This window comes from Quercus robur, chromosome 2 (assembly GCF_932294415.1).
Source record: "Quercus robur chromosome 2, dhQueRobu3.1, whole genome shotgun sequence".
NCBI classification, from domain to species: domain Eukaryota; kingdom Viridiplantae; phylum Streptophyta; class Magnoliopsida; order Fagales; family Fagaceae; genus Quercus; species Quercus robur.
Window position 1 is genome coordinate 9,161,274 of NC_065535.1, and position 21,216 is coordinate 9,182,489.

The window sequence follows — 21,216 nt, forward strand, 5'->3', positions numbered from 1 at the left end:
GGCAGTTTTTAAAATCTTTTTCAGTTTTCCCTCGAACTTTATGTGACTGTTCATTTTCTCTTTCGTCTGAAACTTACCCAAACACTCTGTGTAACCCCCTTCGAACTCCATTGTTGCGTCATTTCTTCTCAAAATCATCAAGAAAAGGTATGGGTCTTCTTGAATACTTTATGTTTTGAATATTTTTTCTTGATGTTTGAGTTGTTAATGTATTTTGTCACATACTGTGTTCGATCATTTTACTCTTAGATTGCTGGGTATGGTTGGTTGTGTTTGGTGTTGTTTTCATTTGATTTCATTTTGTTTGTCACATTGTGCTAATCTTTGTTCTGTGTTTTGGTTTTTGATGGTTGCACGCTCATTTGGTGTATGGGTTTGGTATTTTTCAGTGTTTTACTCTGCTTGTGAGTGTGAGTGTTTAAGTATGTTTGAGGCATTGGATTGCTTATCATATATTACTGTGTTTTTATGTTCACATAACATGTGTGTGCTTGTGTCTTGAGAGTATTTCTTTAAAACATTCCATTTTCAAAATGCTTTGCCTCACTGCCATTTGCTCTATTTTGGGTGTATGTGGGATCGTCCTTGCCAAATAACAATAAATATAAAAAAATTTAGTTAATTGTCATGTTTCAAAACAATGTTGAAAACTAGCATTTTGAGTATCTAAAACTCAGTTCCAAGATAAAACTTGAGTTTTTAAGTCTTGATTTGTAAGAGGGTGGATATGACGTGGGCAAAAATCCACGTGAAAATTGAGTTTTAAAGACTCGATTTCCATAAATTGCTGAAAAACGCCGCTATAGGACTTTAAAATGTCACTATAGGGCTTAAAAATGCCACTATAGGGCTCCCAGACCTGGTACTTATAAAAAAAAAATTTCAGAAAAACACCGCTATAGGGCTTTAAAACGTCACTGTAAGGCTTAAAAACGCCACTATAGGTGAAATTTATTTTGCATAAAACTCGAGTCTTAAAGACTCGAGATCTATGTGGCATTTTCACATTCGCAAAGCAAGCCTTTCGGACTCGAGTTTTAATATGGATCTCAAGTTTCTAAAACTCAAAATGCTACTTTCCATTATTCTTTTAAAAGTTGCCTAACTTACAACATAGAAAAACTACACAATGCTAGTTTGCTCATTCCCCCGTGTATGTGGCTTCCACTGTTCTTACATATTGATGTTTTATGCCTATTCCTATCTTCTGTGGTCTTATTTGTGCTATCCTTCCTTATTTATCTTATGTTCTTGATTTGTACATTTCATGCTCCTGGTAGATTGTCTCATTGACAGTTATTTATAGCACTTTCACCATTTTGATGCACCTACCTCATGTTATACTTCAGTGTTGCTTATGGTTTTATTTGGCACTGACTTGACTATTATTTGTGCTTGTGTACGATATCTCTGGTTTACATTTTTGTCTGAATCTAATCTAGTTGATATTTGTCCTTTGTGGTGCTGTTTTTGGTTCTTTTCTATGTGTCTACTCTCTTGTAGATGTCTCATCGATCCTCTAAGGGCAAAGATATTGTAACTAATGATCCATCAACCCGAGTTGCTAAAAGGACTCGCCTCTCATCTCAGTCATCTCAAGACTCCAATTTGGAGAGGTTTAGAACCCTGCTTACCTCACACATCTACTCAAACATTTTTGATAGGGCATCTCCTATAGTGGAATAGGTGGTTTAGTTTGACACCTTGGGGACCACTTTTATCCCTCGAATCTTTGAGCCAAGAGATTGGGCAAACTTATTTGGGAATTTTGACGACCCAATGGATGAACTGGTTAAGGAATGCTACTCTAATTCAAGTGATTTTGGAGTTGAGTTAATTTGCTGGGTAAGAGGAAAGGAATTTATCATCACCCCAAACTCCATAGATGAAATTCTCCACATCACTAGACCTACGAATGTGGATCTAACTCCGTATGATGATCGAACTCCAGAGACTCAAGACATTCTACAAGTTCTTGGACCTGACCATGAAGTCTCTAGTACAGGCACATCCATAAGCACTACCAAGTTTGCACCTGAGCTGACCACACTAAAGCTGATCATGTTCTCCAATCTCTACCCATTGTCCAACACAACTTTCATCAATCTTGGGAGAGCTCAATTCCTCTGTGATCTTATTACAGGAGCCCCGATTGATATTTGTGCCCACATCTTTCAAACCATAAGGAACACCGCGGCTCGATCAGCAGCTCGAGGATGTATTCCATTTTGCAATCTCATCATGAAGTTCATTCTTCGTGAAGGTATTGTTCCTCCCTCAAATGGAAAAATGATGACCGTCTACGTCCGATTTCCATGTTCCTCTATAAGCCAGCAAAAGTCATTCCTCTAAAACACCAAAGAGTGCACACATCTCTCCGGTCACTCCATCTGCTCCTGAGTCAGAGACACATGTACATACCACACGTACTTCGCGTGTCATCCTTGAAGTTCAACAAACTAGCATTCCGCAAGCACAGTCTGATCCTCAAACTGATAGAGTGGGTAGTTTGCTTGAAAGTATTCAAAAGCGCATTGAGGAAATGGTGACACTTCTCTACTCCACCAACAACCATGTTCAAATGCGACTCGAGACCATGGAGAATCAGCCAGAAGCTATTCAACAAAAGTTAGACGACAGCCTGTAGCTATTCCATAACAGATTGATTTCATAAGAGTTTGAGCATCACCAAGCAACATTGGTGCTTTATAGAATGATATAGATATTTTCAGTATTTTCTTGCATGTGGCTTTATGCAGCATTTATGACTGTTTGATCATGACCAAAATGTCATGTTTGCTTCTTCCATACTATTATGCACCTTTTAAGTTATTGGACATGGGTCCTGCAAATTCAAGAAGTGATTTAAACAAAAAATGACTTTGAAATTCCTTACAGACATTATTATCATCATCCATCATGATACATTTGTAAGGTTGAATTTATTCAACCATCTAATTGGCTTTATTCCGTGCCAAATTTGCTTGTAATTCAGCATTTAGTAACCCTGTATTTAGGTGGGATTGTTGTAAGGGTAGTGAGTGAAATAGAGTGAAGTTTGCTCAAGAGTGTGCAAGAAAACAGAGACTCGCGGCTGGGACTCGCGGCTGCAAGCCGCCAGAAGCTGCACACGTGCCAAGCATGCTGGAAGATGAACAGTCATGCTAGCTGGAGCACTACAGGACAAAACAGGACAACTGGCCATACGGTTAACTCGCGACTGGATCTCGCGACTGGATCTCGCGACTTGGTCAAGCCGCGAGGTCAAGCCGCGAGCCACCCCTGTTTTGTAAAACCTGACGTTTCACATTCCTCTCCCACTCCAGTATAAATACCCCTTTAACCCACGATTGAAAGAGAGCTTCCAGAGAGAATTTTGAGAGAGAAACCCTAAAGAAAAACCAGATTGCTTCACCCACAATCTATACCTTAGAGTCTCTTCAAATTCCCTTACTCTCTTCCTCTCTATTGTCAAATCCTTGAGAGGCATTATAACAAACCTGGTTCTCACCATTATCATCTCTGTGAGACAGTTGTTTGGAGTTCTGGGAAGCAGTTAGAAAGGAGCCAATCTTCATTGGTTGATGCTACGATCTAGTAGCGGAATCCGGGAAGCTAGAAAAGAAAAAGGTTCAGCGCAACCTCGTTGGAGCAAGAAGCTTGGAGGGCTTAGGTGCACTGGATAGATTAGGCTTGGAGGGTCTATTGCTGTCCTTGTATCCCAACTGTATTTTCTAGTGGATTGATTACCGCTTGGAGGGCGGCAGAGAGGTTTTTCGCCGAGGACTTCGGTTTCCTCTTCGATAACACATCGCGTGTTGTCTTTGTGTTTGCATCTTCCTTCCTCTCTATCTTTGCCTTTATTTTATCTGCTGTGGTTTTATTTTGTTATGGCTTAGATAGTTGTTTAACCAATTTCATATTATAGCATGTGTTAAGTTTCCGCACACTTGTTGTTTGACATATTGCTTGATTTGGTTAAGTTGTATTTTGGGGGTCTAAATGTTCAAAGGTGTTTTGTACACGTTTTTGAATTTTCAACATTTAAACAATAGCAATGAGATAATGGGAAAAAAAAATAATAATTAAGGAACAATTTTCCTAGTAGTTTCTTTAGTTAGTATCATAAAGGGAGACCTATCATTGTCAATTCTGAAGGATGTGTTGATTTTATGGCTTATTTTGATTTTCTCGGTCTTGGTGTTGCTTCCTTAATCGGCTTGCTGCTTATGTCTCCAAGTCACATTAACGTTATTGATTCTCAAATTACCCTATCAACTGGTAGTTCACTACAGCAAAGAGCCAGTTCTCAATGTGCTTAAGCAAAAAAGAGGAGGGGAGAGAGACAGTTAGAGGGGCAGGGGGGGAACTTGCATAGAGTTCTTGGAGAAACAAACACATGAATTTTGAGAGTTCATCATCTTATACTGATTTAATTTTAGCCTTTTGTTTCTTTAAATAAAGTTATAAATGTAGTTTTCCATATAAACCAGCATTATATTGTTGTGTCTGAATATGAAAGATTCTTCTAAATACAGGGTCATACTGATGGCCACATGGCACTGCTTCATATGAGTACTCACTCATTGATTGTCGGTGATCATTGTGTTGGGTAAGATTCTTAAGATAACTACTCTATTAAGGCATCTTTACATGTAATCTGATTGGCAAAATTTTGTAAACCGGACTATGCTCTATTATTATCCAGATTTCTTAATTATATTTTAGAAGAAATGGCTAGAGGGAGAAACACAACACTTCGGTGTGTCCCGACAACAATGTTAAGACCTTTTCTTTCTAGAGGTCTTTGAGAAAAAGAAGGGGGCAGGGGGTTGGCTCATGGACTAAAACTTAAGCTACCAAAATGATTGAAATTTTTTGAGATTGCAGTCTGACTTCCAAATTAAATGAGTACAACTATATGTTTATACATTGTAGAGGTTCTAAGCTGAATTGTTCAAATTCGTGTTGGCACATGCCTGATGAAGTGAGTTTTTTTTCCAGCTAATTTGCCATTTTGTTTGATTTAGTACAAGGTGAAATATTGTAACAAGATTTTAGAACCTCCAAATGCACAGAGTGCTAATTCTATAGCACATATATTTAAGATCCAACCATTACCATGATACAAGCATTCGTTCAAGATGCATCGAAAAACTTCTTCCACGTCTGTGTGAAGCGATTGGGGGAAGGGGGGTTAGTTTGTGGAGAAAACTGATTAGTTAATGATATCCCAATGCACACTTTCCAATAAGTCAATTTGAATGCTATTCAGAGAACCACTCTTTGAAATGAGTCAAGTTGAATGCAGTTCAAAGAACCACAACACCCTATGATGTTCACTAGGAAATTGTTGATAGGAGGCTTAATGGATGTAGATCAACTTAAATGCATGAAATAAGCAGCATCTTTTTTCCAACAAAGCGCTGCTTTTGGCCGGAGGAAAATTTAAAGCACTTAGTTTGAACTTCCTCTTCTTAACTCAGTTTTTAACCATCAATTTTGGTTTTGTTCTTGGTATTTATTTTGTTGAAGCAAAAGGGCTTTACTTAAATTTTTTGCTCGAAATCCCTAGGATCCCAAACCAATAGCTTTGTTACCAATTTTTTTGTGACAGTGGAAACGCTATTACCAATTTATTGTGAAAAACATGCAAAATAATAGAAGAAAAACAATACAAGACACAGTTTAATATGGTTTGGCAAACTCTACGCTATATTCATAGGCAATGCCAATCCAAAAACAAAAATCCACTATCAATGATAAAGCTTACAATTACACTTACAAACTCTCACAGACCTCAAAAACATAGAAAAACCGAAACCAAAGCTTAGTCTCTAATTCTCTCATTGGAAAAAGTTTTCTAATTCTCACGCACCCTACAAAGGCTATACCACTATTTATTGGGGCTATAACACCTCCCTACTTCTTTTCTTATCAGTGTGGTAACACTCCTAATATGGATTAATGCATCTGCTTATTATTCTTCTTGATGACGTCGAAAATTGTCACCAATAGGTCACACCGTACTCGCGACTCGAATCGAACCTGCACGACAAGAACAATCGACGGACGTCCTTCAGGGAGCACCGGTGTGGTGCCGGCCAAAGGCTCTCCGACGGTCAAGTTAGATTTGTTCTGTTTTACTTAGAGCGTTAGAGAGGGTCAATTAAAGCGTACCTCGATTTCTGGGGGTATTATGCCTTTTATAGTGTTAAAGGGTTGACTTTTCCTTTTTGGTTTCCACATCTTTTCAATGTGGGACTCTACTCCCAATTCTCCTAAGCGTGGTGAGCAAGGATTCCCATTTCCGGATCATGGGGTCTTTCTGGGCTATGGACGTTTCGGATCATGGGCCCTTACAATGTCAGTCAGTGATGGGCCTTCGAAGCTAGGACCATCATCACACAGGCCCAAGGGACCCAGTTCGTCAGGCCCATTAAGGTAAGCCATTAGGCCCAATATTTTATCATCTTCAGTTGCCCCCTTCACCCCAATGGTCCGTCACCTTTTGGGTCAAAGGATCAATGGGGTGACGGTCCTTACGTATGGGTATGACGGTCAATCTATAACGGAATCAGGCAAGATAGAACGACGGTTCCAGATGGGTCAACCCGTCATAGTAAGATTCATCCCGTTGACGGAGACATGACGGGTACAAGTCTGTTGTTACGTACGGACAGGCTGTCAGCATTTATTACGCATGCCACGTGTCGCTCTCTGAATGGCCGTTGTATGGGATCGAAGTGTCGCTTCGTCTTCCGTGCACCTCCTATATATATAAGGCGCCTCACTCTCTCATTTTTCAATTTTCACTCAGAAAACATTTGTCAGAGCGAAGCCGTCAGCCTTGTCAGAGCAGCCCGTCGAGGACAAATATCTGTTGATTACGCCAACCGTCACCTATCCTCTGCTAAGTTTGGTAAGTGCTTTTAATTTACTCTAGTCAAGTTACATTTCCGTCCATGCGTTGTTGTTAGGCTTTCCATACCCGTCAGCACTTTCAAACCCGTCAGTCTTAGGTTTCATTGTCAATTGTAGGAAATGTCTAGTGCGTCAAGTAACCAGTCGGTGGTTCGTGATGGGACGGAATACGAGGATGTATACCCGTCCGGTCACAAAGACCAAGAGAGCCCCGGCGAAGATAGGAGTCCGTCTGCCTCCTCTTCATCCTCAACAAATGAGGATGTGGAGATAGTCGAAGTAGAGGGTTCTGATGACAACGGGGATCAACAACTGGAGTCCGTTGTAGGCGCTGATGGACTAAGGCAGTTCATCATGTTGCCAGAGTGGACTGTGCATAGGTTTACATCCGTCATCAGGGAGAGACATTTCAGCACCTTCAGGACCAACTTCCAAATCCCAGACTATGTCTCCATCCGTCTACCATATGTGTCGGAGAAGTGTTATTACGAAGGGGTAGACGGTGTAGGAGTGTACGAGCAGGCATTGAAGGCTGGACTTCGATTCCCGCTTTCTACACTTCATAGGGAACTCTTGCAGTATCTGGGGTTGTCCGTCACCCAGATATCCCCTAACGCCTGGAGGGTCTTCATAGCCATGGAGATTCTTTACGGTGCAATGTCAAACGGGGAAAGGAAATTGACGGTCCGTGAATTCCTTCACTGTTACCGTCCAGACGAGATTTCTGGATCAAGGGGGATGTACAGTTTTGCCAGTCGGAGCCCCTTGTTGAAGGTGATCTTTGAGACCCCAGACTCAAATAGAGACTGGAAGAGTCGGTACTTCTTCCTGGAGGGTGACAGATGGATGAACCATCCAGGGGAGACGGAGTACATGCCCGTCGACACAACTTGGGCAGTTATAAATCAGACACGTATGCATCCGTCTAAATTTTGTACTGCCTTTCATATCCGTCCAGTTATATGTGTATATCTTGATCATTTTTCTTTGCAGGTAGACGGCGCCCACAAGTCAGCCTCGAGGAGTTTAGCTTCCTTGAAAAGGTCTGCAAGAAAACTACGCCGGAGGAAAGGACTTGGGCTAAGTTGGTGAACCCGAGGACCATTCATTGGTACTGTGACGGTCCTGAGCCCACCCAAGAAGCGATAAGATACGACGAGCGAGTTCACAAACGTAAGCCCGTCAACTTTACTTTGTCATTTACTATGCTTTATTTTGTTTTAATTTCATCCGTCATTATTTGCAGAGATGGATGACGCAAAGAGGAGAGCTTTGATCAAGTCCCAAGCCGTCAAGAAGAGGGAATCCGGCGAGGAGGTTCCTAAGGCATCAGCTTCAGTCCCTAAAAGGAAACTGACGACAAAATCCGACCGTCCCTTTAAGCAACCAAAGGTCTCTCTTGAACCTGTGGTTGGCTTAATGGCTGAAGGTAACAAGGCCGTCACCCCAGCGAAGCAGGGGAAGGGTAAGGGATTGATGACGGTCCCAGACGGTAAGCAAGAGAGACCTCCTTCCCTTCTTCGTGATGACTCCAAGTATGCATTGGAGAAGCTGTCGTCCATCATCACGGCAGAAGACTATGAAGACTTGGGAAACCATTCGACGGAGGCCATGGGGGAGACGGGCCTCTTCGCCGTCGCTCAGGTTGGTTATGTTTGTCAAATAAGTTTTTATTTTTCATTCTTCCTGTTACTTACATTATGTGACGGTCTCTTTTCTATTTGCAGTCCTTGGTCATGATGAAGGGACTACTTGACCGGTGTCTCAACCGTGAGAGTACCTTGGACCGGGTGCGCGCGAAGGCGCAGCAGACGGAGGAAGAGCTCGGACAACTTCAGAGATGGAGGTCCAAGATGGAGAAGAAGCTGGAGCTTTCTGAGCAGGCGAGGAAGGAGCTGGAGGAGAAGACGGCCACTTCGCTGACGGTCATAGAGAATAAAGAAGCTGAGATAAAACAACTCAAAGAAGAGCTCCGTCAGGCTAAAGTGGCAGCCGTCGAGGAGTACCGATGCTCGGAGTCCTGTTTGGGCGAGCTGTCGGACTCCTTCCTCCAAGGATTCGATGATTCCCTCCGTCAAGTCAAGAAGGCTTATCCAGAGCTGGACTTGACAATGGTCAAACTTGAGGACCAAGCCCAGACTTCTGCCCTCCCCGTCGCCTCTGAAAATACGGAGGACCTTTTTGGAGACGGTGCTGCTCAAGGAGACGGAGAGTCCGCCCCGTCGAAGGATGTCCCAGTTGCTGAAGAAAAGAAAGATTGATGCATATGTACTTTATTTTGTGAACAATCCGTCCTTCTTTTTTATTCATTTTTTAAGACAAACCGTCCTTTTTAATTGTATTGAACATTTGCCTTTGGGGCTTTTGGCTTAAAGTTCACATGCTTTTTATAATTGTTTGGTGCTCTGTTTAAAGCTCCGTCTACCTTCTTGAGGGAGTATTTTTGTGAGAATATTTGTTAATCTGTGATGATCCGTCCACATTGCGGACTTGTTATCTTGTGTTGATTGAGCATTTACATCGGTGAGGATTTTCCTTTTCCGTCTGTTTTGAGAGGTTTATTACGCGGACCGTCCACTTTGTGGCGTTGTTCATTACTTTTAAATATATTGCGTATTTAATGGACTTGTAGAAAATTTTAACGTAGCTAGTTTCTGTCCACTTTGCGAAAACGTCCATCTATTATATCCGTCCACCTTGGGACTTTATTTCATGTAGGACAGTCCGTCCATCTCAAGGACTTTATTTCATGTATTTCAACATCTTAGTGATCTGTCCACTTTGTGGACTAATTACATCACCTTAGTGATCCGTCCACTTGGTGGACCTATGTTTCATCACCTTAGTGATCCGTCCACTTTGTGGACCTATGTTTCATCACCTTAGTGATCCGTCCACTTTGTGGACCTATGTTTCATCACCTTCCACTTTGTGGACTCACGTTTCATCACCTTAGTGATCCGTCCACTTTGTGGACCTATGTTTCATCACCTTAGTGATCCGTCCACTTTGTGGACCTATGTTTCATCACCTTAGTGATCCGTCCACTTGGTGGACTCACGTTTCATCACCTTAGTGATCCGTCCACTTTGTGGACCTATGTTTCATCACCTTAGTGATCCGTCCACTTTGTGGACCTATGTTTCATCACCTTAGTGATCCGTCCACTTTGTGGACCTATGTTTCATCACCTTAGTGATCCGTCCACTTTGTGGACCTATGTTTCATCACCTTAGTGATCCGTCCACTTTGTGGACTTCGGGTGACCGTCCCTGTAGGACGATCCGTCCATCTTGTGGACTTCATATTGCGTCCGTCCATCTTGTGGACTTATGGTTATCATCCCTGTAGGATGATCCGTCCACCTTGTGGACTTAGGGGGATCGTCCTTGTAGGATAATCCGTCCATCTTGTGGACTTCTATCGTTTCCGTTAACTTTGTGGACAATTGCAATGACATACATTCGAGTAGAAGATCAAAATTGCATCTGATTATAGAAATGCGTAATGGAAAAGTGCCTGCCCCTTTGGGCTTAAAAAAGGCACGACAATATTGTAGCAAAAGTAGTTAAACAGTGCCAAAAAAAAGGTTAATAATGCCAAAAAGTCTTAAAAGAGAAACTGGTTGTCGTGTCGCTATCACTGGTAGTATTTCCTCAAGTGCTCGGCATTCCACGGATGTGGTAGCTTTTCTCCGTCTATTGTCTCCAGGTGGTATGTCCCTTTCCTTTTCCACGACGTAACTCTGTAGGGTCCTTCCCAGTTGGGGCCGAGTTTTCCCTGTGTAGGGTCTCTTGTTGTACCCATGACCCTCCTGAGTACGAGGTCTCCTACTTGGAAGCTTCTTTGTCGGACCCGGGAGTTGAAATGTCTGGACATCCGATCCTGGTATCTAGCGATCCTTTGTTCTGCTGCCGACCTGACCTCATCTATAAGGTCCAGCTGTAGCCTCATGGATTCGTCATTCCTTCCCTCGTCGTGGTTGTGAACCCTGTAGCTTGTGAGCCCAACTTCCGCTGGGATGACTGCCTCGCTCCCGTATGTCAGTCGAAACGGTGTCTCTCCTGTCGGAGTCCTCGCCGTTGTCCTATATGCCCACAGTATGCTTGGCAGTTCTTCTGGCCATATGCCCTTTGCCCCCTCGAGCCGAGTCTTGATAATCTTTAGCAGGGATCGGTTTGTGACCTCAACCTGACCGTTAGCCTGAGGATGGGCGGGGGATGAGTAGTGGTTTTTTATTCCTAGCTGTGAGCAGAAATCACGGAAGGGGCCGTTATCGAACTGCCTCCCGTTATCTGAGACAAGGACCCTAGGAATACCAAACCTACATACTATGTTCCGCCAGACAAAACTTCTAATGTTCTTTTCTGTAATGGTGGCCAAGGCTTCCGCTTCTACCCATTTCGTGAAGTAGTCAATGCCCACTACCAAGAACTTTAGCTGCCTTATCGCCGTTGGGAAAGGTCCCATGATGTCCAGTCCCCACTGAGCGAACGGCCATGGAGCCGTTATGGGGGTTAGCTCTTCAGCTGGCTGTCCGATAAAATTGCTGAACCTCTGGCATTTGTCGCATCTTTTAACATAGGACTCAGCATCCTTTTGCATGGTCGGCCAGTAGTATCCAGCTCGTAACAGTTTGTGCACCAACTACCGCGATCCAGAATGGTTCTCGCATATTCCTTCGTGTACTTCCCTCATCACGTAGTCTGCCTCTTCAACCCCGAGACATCTTTGGTAAGGACGGGAGAAACCTCTCTTGTAAAGAATGTCTTTTATCAAGACGAACCTTGCCGCTCGGACTTTGAGCTTTCTTGCTGCCTCCTTCTCTTCAGGCAATATCCCGTCCTTTAAGTATGAAGCTATCGGCGTAGTCCAGTTTCTTTCGGAGCGTATCTCCTGCATGTTGTCGGGGTCTATTAGCGGAAAGATTTGAACAAAGGGAAGTACATTACCCGGTGTTATCATATGTTCTGCTGAAGCGGCTTTGGCTAGCCGATCAGCGAGCTCATTGTCTCCCCTGGGGATCTGGACGAACGTTGCTTTTAGCCCGTCGACTCTTGCCCTCACTTGATCAAGATATCTCTTCAACCTTTCCCCTTTGCATTCATAATCTCCGTTTACTTGATTGGTGACGACTTGAGAGTCGCAATGCACGGCCACACTTTCAGCTCCGGGGGCTTTAGCTAGGTCGAGTCCTGCTGCTACCGCTTCGTATTCTGCTTCATTGTTGGTAATGGGGAAGTCGAGACGGACCATACATTCAATCTTGTCTCCTTCAGGTGACAGCAATACTATGCCGGCTCCTCCAACTCGCTTATTGGATGATCCGTCGGTGTAGACGTTCCACTGGGGGGGTTCTTCTGCCCCCTTGTCCGCGTCATGCGTAAACTCAGCTATGAAGTCGGCTACAGCTTGTCCTTTGATGGCCACACGTGGACGGTACTTGATGTCAAACTCACTTAATTCTATTGCCCACAGCGTCAGTCGACCCGCGGCTTCAGGATTACTCAGCGCCCTTCGCAAGGGCTTGTCGGTCATCACGTTCACGGTATGGGCTTGAAAGTAGGGTTTGAGCTTGCGAGCCGCTGTGACCAACGCAAAAGCGAGTTTCTCCATAGGTTGGTATCTTTCCTCGGCACCGCGGAGCGCCCGGCTGGCGTAGTACACGGGCTTCTGTGCCCTGTCGTCCTCTCTGATTAAGGCCGCGCTGACGGCCGCCGTGGAGACAGCCAAATAGAGGAAGAGTTCTTCACCTTGTTGCGAGGGGCTCAGCAGAGGTGGTGAAGATAGATAGGTTTTTAACTCCTCGAAGGCTCGCTGACACTCGTCCGTCCACTTGAAAGACTTTTTCAATGTTCGAAAGAAGGGTAAACACTTGTCCGTCGCTCTCGACACGAATCTATTCAGTGCCGCTACCTTGCCGTTAAGGCTCTGTACTTCCTTCACGTTTCTCGGGGGGGCCATCTCCATTATGGCTCGGATTTTGTTCGGGTTAGCTTCAATCCCCCTTTGAGATACCATGAATCCTAGGAATTTGCCCGCCGTTACACCGAATGCGCACTTTCCCGGATTGAGTTTCATGTTGTAGGATCGAAGTGTGCCGAATGTTTCCTTCAGATCTTCCAAGTGGTCTTCCTCCTTCCGGCTCTTCACTAGCATGTCGTCGACATAGACTTGGACATTCCTCCCGATTTGCTGTGCAAACATCTTGTTCATTAGTCTCTGGTATGTTGCCCCTGCATTCTTCAGGCCGAATGGCATTACTCTGTAACAGAAGAGTCCTTGGCTGGTTACAAACGAAGTCTTCTCCTGATCGTCCTCGTGCATGCGGATCTGGTTATAACCCGAGAAAGCATCCATGAAACTTAGCAACTGGTGTTGAGCCGTCGAGTCGACTAGGATGTCGACCCTTGGAAGGGGATAGCTATCTTTGGGGCATGCTTTGTTAAGATCTGTGAAGTCCACGCACATCCGCCATTTGCCGCTCGTTTTCTTCACCATTACCACATTCGCCAGCCAATCGGGGTAGTAGACCTCCCTAATGAAGCTTGCCTCTTGGAGTTTGCGGACCTCTTCCGCGATTGCTTGGTCTCGTTCCGGGGCGAATACTCTCTTCTTCTGTCGGACGGGTGGAAACGAGGGCAACACATTCAACTTATGTACCATGACCGAGGGATCGATTCCTGGCATATCGTCATGGCTCCAGGGGAACACATCCTTATTGCTTCTCAGGAAAGCTACGAGCTCTTGACGGATTGCGGGTTTGGCAAGCGTTCCGATCCTGGTGGTTCGGTCTGGATTGGAACTGTCGAGAGTTATTTCCTCTAGCTTTTCTGTAGGTTCTGCCGTCGTTCGGTGTTCTTCTATGTTCAAGGCCTGGATCTGGTCTTCCACCTCCATCATAGCTACGTAGCATTCTCGTGCGGCAATTTGACTTCCGCGTAGCTCTCCTACCCCATACTCCGTTGGGAACTTGATCATCAGGTGGTAAGTTGATGTTGCCGCCTTCCAGGAGTTGAGCGTTGGTCGTCCGATAATAGCATTGTAGGCTGACGAGCAATCGACCACTAAGAATGTTACGTCCTTGGTGATTTGTTGAGGGTAATCTCCTACTGTCACCGATAACGTGACTGCGCCCAAAGGGAATATCCTACTCCCTCCGAAACCAACGAGTGGGGCGTTTGTCGGTATCAGCAGCTCCCTATCAATCCTCATTTGTTGGAACGCCGGATAATACAAGATGTCGGCCGAACTACCGTTGTCGACCAACACTCGGTGGATGTTGTAGTCGCCTGCCCGCAAGGTGACGACGAGGGCATCGTCGTGTGGATGGTGTAGGCGTCTCGCATCCTCTTCCGAGAACCCAATAATAGGGCCTTCCCTTCTTGCCATCTTCGGCACTGTGCCTGCCAATTGAACATTCTGTACCATCCGAAGATATGTTTTGCTAGCCTTTTTTGACGATCCGGCCGCACCTGTTCCTCCAATTATCATCCTTATATCCCCCAATGGGGGCCTTGGTCGCTCGTTCTCTCGGCGGGGGTGTTGTTCTTGTGGGGGTTGATCCGCTCTCTCCTTACTGACGAACTTCTTCAATTTCCCTTGTCGGATAAGGGTTTCGATTTGTTGCTTCAAATCATAGCAGTCGGCCGTGTCGTGACCATGGTCACGGTGGAAGCGGCAATATTTGTCTCTGGACCTTTTGTTGGGATCACTCTTCAGCTTTCCCGGAAACGTCAGGGATCCTTCGTCCTTAATCTGCATTAGGACTTGGTCTATCGGGGCGGTCAACGGAGTGAAACTTGTGAACCTTCCGCCCATTGGTTTTGGGTGTCTCTCCTCCCTTCGATCTCCCATCCGTCCTCTCTTCCGCCCCTGGTCCTGTCGAGGGTCCTCTTGTCTGTCCCTTTTCTTGGGTCTGTCTTCTCGGGCTAACAGTGCGTCTTCAGCGTTCATGTACTTGGTGGCCCTGTAAAGCATCTCTGACATGGTCTTTGGGTCGTTTTTGTATAGGGAGAACAAAAACTTACCCCCCTTCAGCCCGTTCGTGAACGCTGCCACTAATATCTTGTCGTCGGCTTCGTCGATCAATAGCGCTTCTTTATTGAAGCGTGATATGTAAGCCCGTAGCGTCTCCTTCTCTCTCTGCTTGATATTCATCAAACAAGCTGTTGATTTCTTGTACCAATGCCCTCCGATGAAGTGCGTAGTGAACTGAGCGCTCAGCTCCTTGAAGGTGCCGATTGAGTTTGGTGTTAGTCGGCTGAACCAAATCCTTGCCGCGCCCTTCAGGGTTGTAGGGAATGCCCTACACATAATTGCGTCTGCCACTCCCTGAAGGTGCATCAGGGTCTTGAAGGTCTCTAGGTGATCGAGTGGATCTTTGATTCCGTCATAACTGTCCATACTCGGCATGCGGAACTTACTCGGCAGGGGGAAGGAATTGACGGACGCCGTAAATGGCGAGTCAGTCCGGTTGACAAGGTCGTCAAGATCGCTAGACACTCGCCCCTTGAGAGCGTTCATCAGGACTTCCATCTGTTCCTTCATCGCCTGCATCTCCGCGATGATGGGTTGTGGAGCTGTATCCGTCACTGATGGGATGCTAGCGTCCCGTCGCACTTGTTTGCTCGGGGCGTTACTCTCCTGTTGTCCGTCATTATTTCTCCTTTCCTCACTGTTCCCTTCTTGATCTTTTCCTTGGCTATTCACCGCCGCACTCTTTTGATTCAGCTGCTCTACCAGGTCGTGGTTTTGTTTGGTGAGGCGCTCCACGGCTGCAGCGAGCGTCTTGACCTGTCTCTCAAGGGCAGTCGTAGGGGCTTCTTCCTGGACGTCATTTGTGGTTGCCATCGAGCGTGTGAGTACCATGTAACTCTTTTGTCTAGGAAACGTCGATTTTTTCCCACAGACGGCGCCAACTGATGACGTCGAAAATTGTCACCAATAGGTCACACCGTACTCGCGACTCGAATCGAACCTGCACGACAAGAACAATCGACGGACGTCCTTCAGGGAGCACCGGTGTGGTGCCGGCCAAAGGCTCTCCGACGGTCAAGTTAGATTTGTTCTGTTTTACTTAGAGCGTTAGAGAGGGTCAATTAAAGCGTACCTCGATTTCTGGGGGTATTATGCCTTTTATAGTGTTAAAGGGTTGACTTTTCCTTTTTGGTTTCCACATCTTTTCAATGTGGGACTCTACTCCCAATTCTCCTAAGCGTGGTGAGCAAGGATTCCCATTTCCGGATCATGGGGTCTTTCTGGGCTATGGACGTTTCGGATCATGGGCCCTTACAATGTCAGTCAGTGATGGGCCTTCGAAGCTAGGACCATCATCACACAGGCCCAAGGGACCCAGTTCGTCAGGCCCATTAAGGTAAGCCATTAGGCCCAATATTTTATCATCTTCACTTCTAATTAATGTTGGTTCCCAAATCAACAGGAAAGCTCCAAACTAATTCCCCTCGTGGGCTGGACCTAAATTCTCTACTAATTTATCTGTGCTTTGTTTCAGTCAAGGAAGTGCCATCTTGGACATTACTTCTGGTGGAAATATGACTGTAAGTTCATGTGAAGGTCCTAATAATGATACATAATTACTCTCCTTTCCATTATGGACTACTCTTATGAGCCAATATTGTTGTGCTATACACAAAGTTTAAAGTGTTCTCATTACTATTGCATTTCTTTTTTATTTCCTATACGCTAAATATGGCTAAAGTTGGACCTTCCATAATCAGATTTACATATTATGCCGTAATCAATAAAATACAATTGACAAATATCAGTAATACCATTTGATATTTTTCCATTTTTTTAAAAGGTCTGAGTTGGTCTATCTTAGGTTTTGTATTGTCACCCTTCCTCTGCCTCATATAAAGTGGTAGTATATGTTGGGGTTTGCCAAATTAGGTCACGTTTGGTAGACTGTGGTAGACACTATAATATAATAGATATTCTTATAGCATAAATATTTGGTTGTTTGATTATATTTTTATTACAATGAATAGTTATTCCTTATGAATAACTATTCTTTAAAATGAGGAATAACTATTCCCTATCAAAAGTACTGAATATCTATTACTTCACCTTATGTAATAACTTTTTAAAGAAATTTCCTAAAAAACCATTAGTTACCACATTTTCAAAAGGAAAGAAAATAAATTTTTCTTATTGTTAATTATTAGCTCTATATTAAACACTCTAAAATAAGTGTATTTTATGAAATTTGACTTAAAAATGATTTAATTGTATCTTCTTTTTATACTCTACTAAATTGTAAATGCATATTCAGGATTCTATTTCTAAATGGTCACTAAACTAATGAATAGTAATACTTATTACATTCCAACTTAATGTATTCCTTGTAATATTTATTCCCATTCCCATGTAATAATCATTACTGTGTACCAAACGTGCCCTTAATGATCGTTGCACCCTGTAAGAGATTTTAATTTCTTAGAGATCAATGGTTTTGAAGAAATTATTTGTGTATTAATTTCTGTGCTCCAATTTTAGTATTAAAGATGTTTTCCTTTTGGAGACGTTAAATTATCTGTTTTAATTTCTTCCAATTATAGTAGCATGGTAGTTGGATTTCATTTTGGTTATATGATGACAATATTATAATTAGCATAGATTAGGTCCGTGTTTCAGTTTCTATTCGCATTAAACAGCACTATTTTGAGTGCAGTTCCTGTGTCTTATTGACACTAAGACAAGGTTTGGTAAAAAAAGAAAAGAAAATCATTACTACATCCTTCACATTTGTACATGGTGGGTCATCGTAAATTATCAGTTCCCCCCCTTCTGTCTAAAACTCGATGAAGTGGATTTGCAAACTCCATATGTACTAAATCTATTATATGGAGTAACTATTTCGGCTATTCTCCTAGAAACTAGCATACCTTAATTACCAAAAATGGCACAACTAACACATGATAAATTAATACATAAATCAATCAGACATATAGATACTCATACTTTACCAATAATAATACAATGGTTTAATATACATGTAATTGTAATTGCAGTTTCTAAAAACCTTAAAGATTGGTGAAGATTTTGTTTGCTTGTTTATGCAGCAATACTTCCAAACAACTTACAAATTCATGGATCTTTCCCCCACACACTTTGATTCCCATGCATGGGAGAGTTAACCTGTGGCCAAAGCACGTGCTTTGTAGATATCTCAAGTGTGCGCATGTCATTTTCTCACTTTCCTAATTTAAGCTAAATTTCCTACAAACTTTTTACCTATCATGGGATCTTAGACAATGACTCCTTTGCAGGTAAACAACACTCCCCCAAACCAAAAAAAAAAAAAAAAAAAGAATTCCCCTATCACCTTTATCTGCAATAACTTTTTTATTATCGGTATTGTTCGGCCCAAAAGTTTGACTTCTGTCAGCTTTGTCTTCTTACATCTAAGATTTACACTATATGTAACAAGAAGGCTTTTGGTAACGTGTGCTCTAAGGGCACACAATAATTTTTATTTTTGGAAAAAATTTCTCGAAAATTGAAAAAGTATTGACAGCTTTTTCAATTTTTGAGAAAATGTTTCCAAATCCCATGTAACAATATTGTCTACCAAATCCTGACATGGCATATTCAGAAACCGCAGAAGTAGAGAAACGTCCATCTGGAAAGCTATAGAAAATGGAGCTGAAACTTTGTTTGACATAGTTGCAGAAGTATACTCTGGATTTGATCGTAGCGTATGGATTCCTGCTGCATCAAATGTGAGGCTTCATGTGAAGCATCTGGCTGAGCAAGATAAGCTACCAAAGGTAACTTTTGCTTGTTTCAACACCAGCATCTCCCATGGCTATACATCAACACATATTATCTTGAATATAAATGTTTTAGTTAAGTAGTTCCCATATATCTTGAAAGGGGTAAAGTTAATTTCCTCTCTCTCTCTCTCTTTATTTATTTATTTTTTAACATAAAGACAAATAAAGTGATTATAATATCGTATACTTATTATCTCCTTATTGGAAAAATGCTAGATTTGCTTAAAGATACCTTTTTTACTATGGAATTGATCTATATTTTGAGTCAACTTTTAAAAAGATCAGTCAACCCTTGCCATGAAAGGGCCTTGCCATTAAAAGTTTGTTTGGATACCATTTATTACTGAAAACTGAAAATATTGTAGCAAAATAATTTTTAAATGCGTGAATAATGCCGTGTGACCTAGTTTTAAAGAAAAAGTTTTTGAATATGGTACTTGTATGTCCCGTGAACAACACGCTTCCCGAACGGTGGCTAAATCTTCTAGTTTTCACTTTATTAGTTTATCCCAAAAAAAAAAAGTTTTCACTTAATTGAAAGAAGGAATCAAGTTTTCCCTTACATTTAAGGACTCCACCATGTAAGAGTCAAACGGTGGCTAAATGTTCTAGTTTTCACTTTGTTAGTTTATCAAAAAAAAAAAAAAAAAAAATTCACTTAATAGAAAGAAGGAATCAAGTTTTCCCTTACATTTAAGGACTCCACCATGTAATAGTGTCTGGAATATTAGTAAATGAAGCACACATGATTACCTTGCTTGTGTTATCTTCCCTGCATATTTGCATTTGCTTTATAATTGATTATTCTCTCCTCCCCTTTCTCTTGTGGATAAAATTTCCTCCGGATAGGAAAATTTTGTCCATTCTCACTAGGTGCCTGGCGCCCTGCATCCTGCGATCCATGGAGTTGCTGTTGTACCTTCTGTCTTAAGCAATTTTGAAATAACTTATACCCTATAGTGGAATAATTTGAAGGGCCTTTGAATATTTCACTATCTATGTTTGAAATGATTACAAATTGTTCGGCTTTTGGCTGCATTTGCTGGCAAGGTGGGTAAATTTGAAACCAAGTGAGGAAAGCTTCTTGTGGCCACTCGTTAGGTTTGGACTCAGTTCCTGTAACGACCCAAGGAAAAGCGCTAGCCACATCTGCGCTATACCTCAAAAGGATTAGTCACAATTGAGACTCCTTGTAGTTGTTAATAAAGCCTAGATCTACCCAGTAAATACCCGATGTGGGACTCATCTCACACCCACACACATTACACAATCAATCAAATTGGGGTATCACAGTTCCCTTGCAATTTCCCTGGAATTTATAAAAGCTCTGTGTGTAATTTTATTGAATCAGTGAACCATACCTTGTCAAAATGAAAGAGAAAAAAAAAAATGAATGAGCTCTATGTCAAATAGCACCTCCTTTGCTGCATTATGGAGGAAGAAAAAAAAAAAACTAATTACAAAGACCCCAGAACACAAAACTTTAATTCTATTTTAATATAATCATTGTAGATCCAGGTATACATTTTCTAAGAACAAATTTGTTTGTGATTGTTAATTTCTAGTAATGCTGATAGAGCCTGCTGAATTGTTGTGTAGGCATTTTCGATACAGAAGTTCCAGAAAACTTGTGGGCTGTATTTCCTTGCCCGATGGATTTGGGCATACCTTAGTAAGGGTCTCCAGTTAAATTATCAGAAGCTATGGACATCTAAATTATTTGTTGCTGGTGCAGCGGCTAGCTTTGCTGTTCTGTACTCAATAAGTTCAGTGCTAAATAAGAGCCATAAGGGCAAAAAATCTGGAATTCGGTTTCAGATATAAGCTAAGTATGTATCAGTAATTACTAATTAGTCTATTCATATTGTATTGTAGAGGAGGATTTTCCAGAAGTTCGTGGAACAGGGTCTTAATGTTTGGTTTATACTTGACATGATGCTGTGGTAAAGGTCATTGGTGTTTACAATTTTAGATCTCCTTCATTGTTTTGCTGTGTTGTGAAGCATATACGAAGAGTGAGTCCGTAGATGATATAAATAAGAATGTGAAAATTTATATGTAATTGGTTTGGTGGTAAATTTTAGAGCTCCTTAAAATGGACTGACGCCCCTGTCTCATAATTAAGGAGTGTTGCTCGTTGATAATAAGACTAGATAGTGAAAAGTCGGGAATAGAACTGAGCAGTCTCTCTTTCTCTCTTTAAGAAAAGAGGTAAAAATCAACACGAAAAATTGCTCTGTTTTTTTCTCTTCTAGACTCGAGTTTTATGTTAAACGGGTTCCAAGCTTGATCTTTAATTCTTGGAAGTTATCCAATTGTCTCTTTAACCTGCGTTTCTGCAACCAAACTCGTGATATTTATGATCTCTCTCCCCCCTACTTCTCTCGTGTATGTGAGCTTGTGAACTCCAAGGCCCATTATTTCCTCCATACCATAACGTTTTAGGCTTTCTACCATTCACACTATTCCTGGCACTTCCCATGTGCCCTTGCTT

The 21,216-nt window shown here is 42.5% G+C and overlaps 1 protein-coding gene across 1 annotated transcript; it reads left to right on the top strand.

Moving 5' to 3' along the window:
• Positions 1-8,518: 8,518 nt before the first annotated feature.
• LOC126694452 (uncharacterized) lies at positions 8,519-20,546 on the top strand. Its single transcript, XM_050390717.1, has 6 exons — positions 8,519-8,568; positions 8,652-9,077; positions 17,618-17,646; positions 18,542-18,716; positions 20,235-20,240; positions 20,322-20,546. Exons 1-6 carry the CDS (start codon positions 8,536-8,538, stop codon positions 20,544-20,546), a joined length of 894 nt encoding a protein of 297 aa, XP_050246674.1. The 5' UTR covers positions 8,519-8,535.
• The last annotated feature ends 670 nt before the right edge of the window (positions 20,547-21,216 follow it).

Coding starts and splice junctions, on each gene's coding strand:
- LOC126694452 (XM_050390717.1), top strand. CDS start 8,536: ATGGGGGAGACGGGCCTCTTCGCCGTCGCTCAG. Junction 8,569..8,651: donor GCCTCTTCGCCGTCGCTCAG/GTTGGTTATGTT, acceptor TTCTATTTGCAG/TCCTTGGTCATGATGAAGGG. Junction 9,078..17,617: donor CCCAGACTTCTGCCCTCCCC/GTCGCCTCTGAA, acceptor TTTTGAGTGCAG/TTCCTGTGTCTTATTGACAC.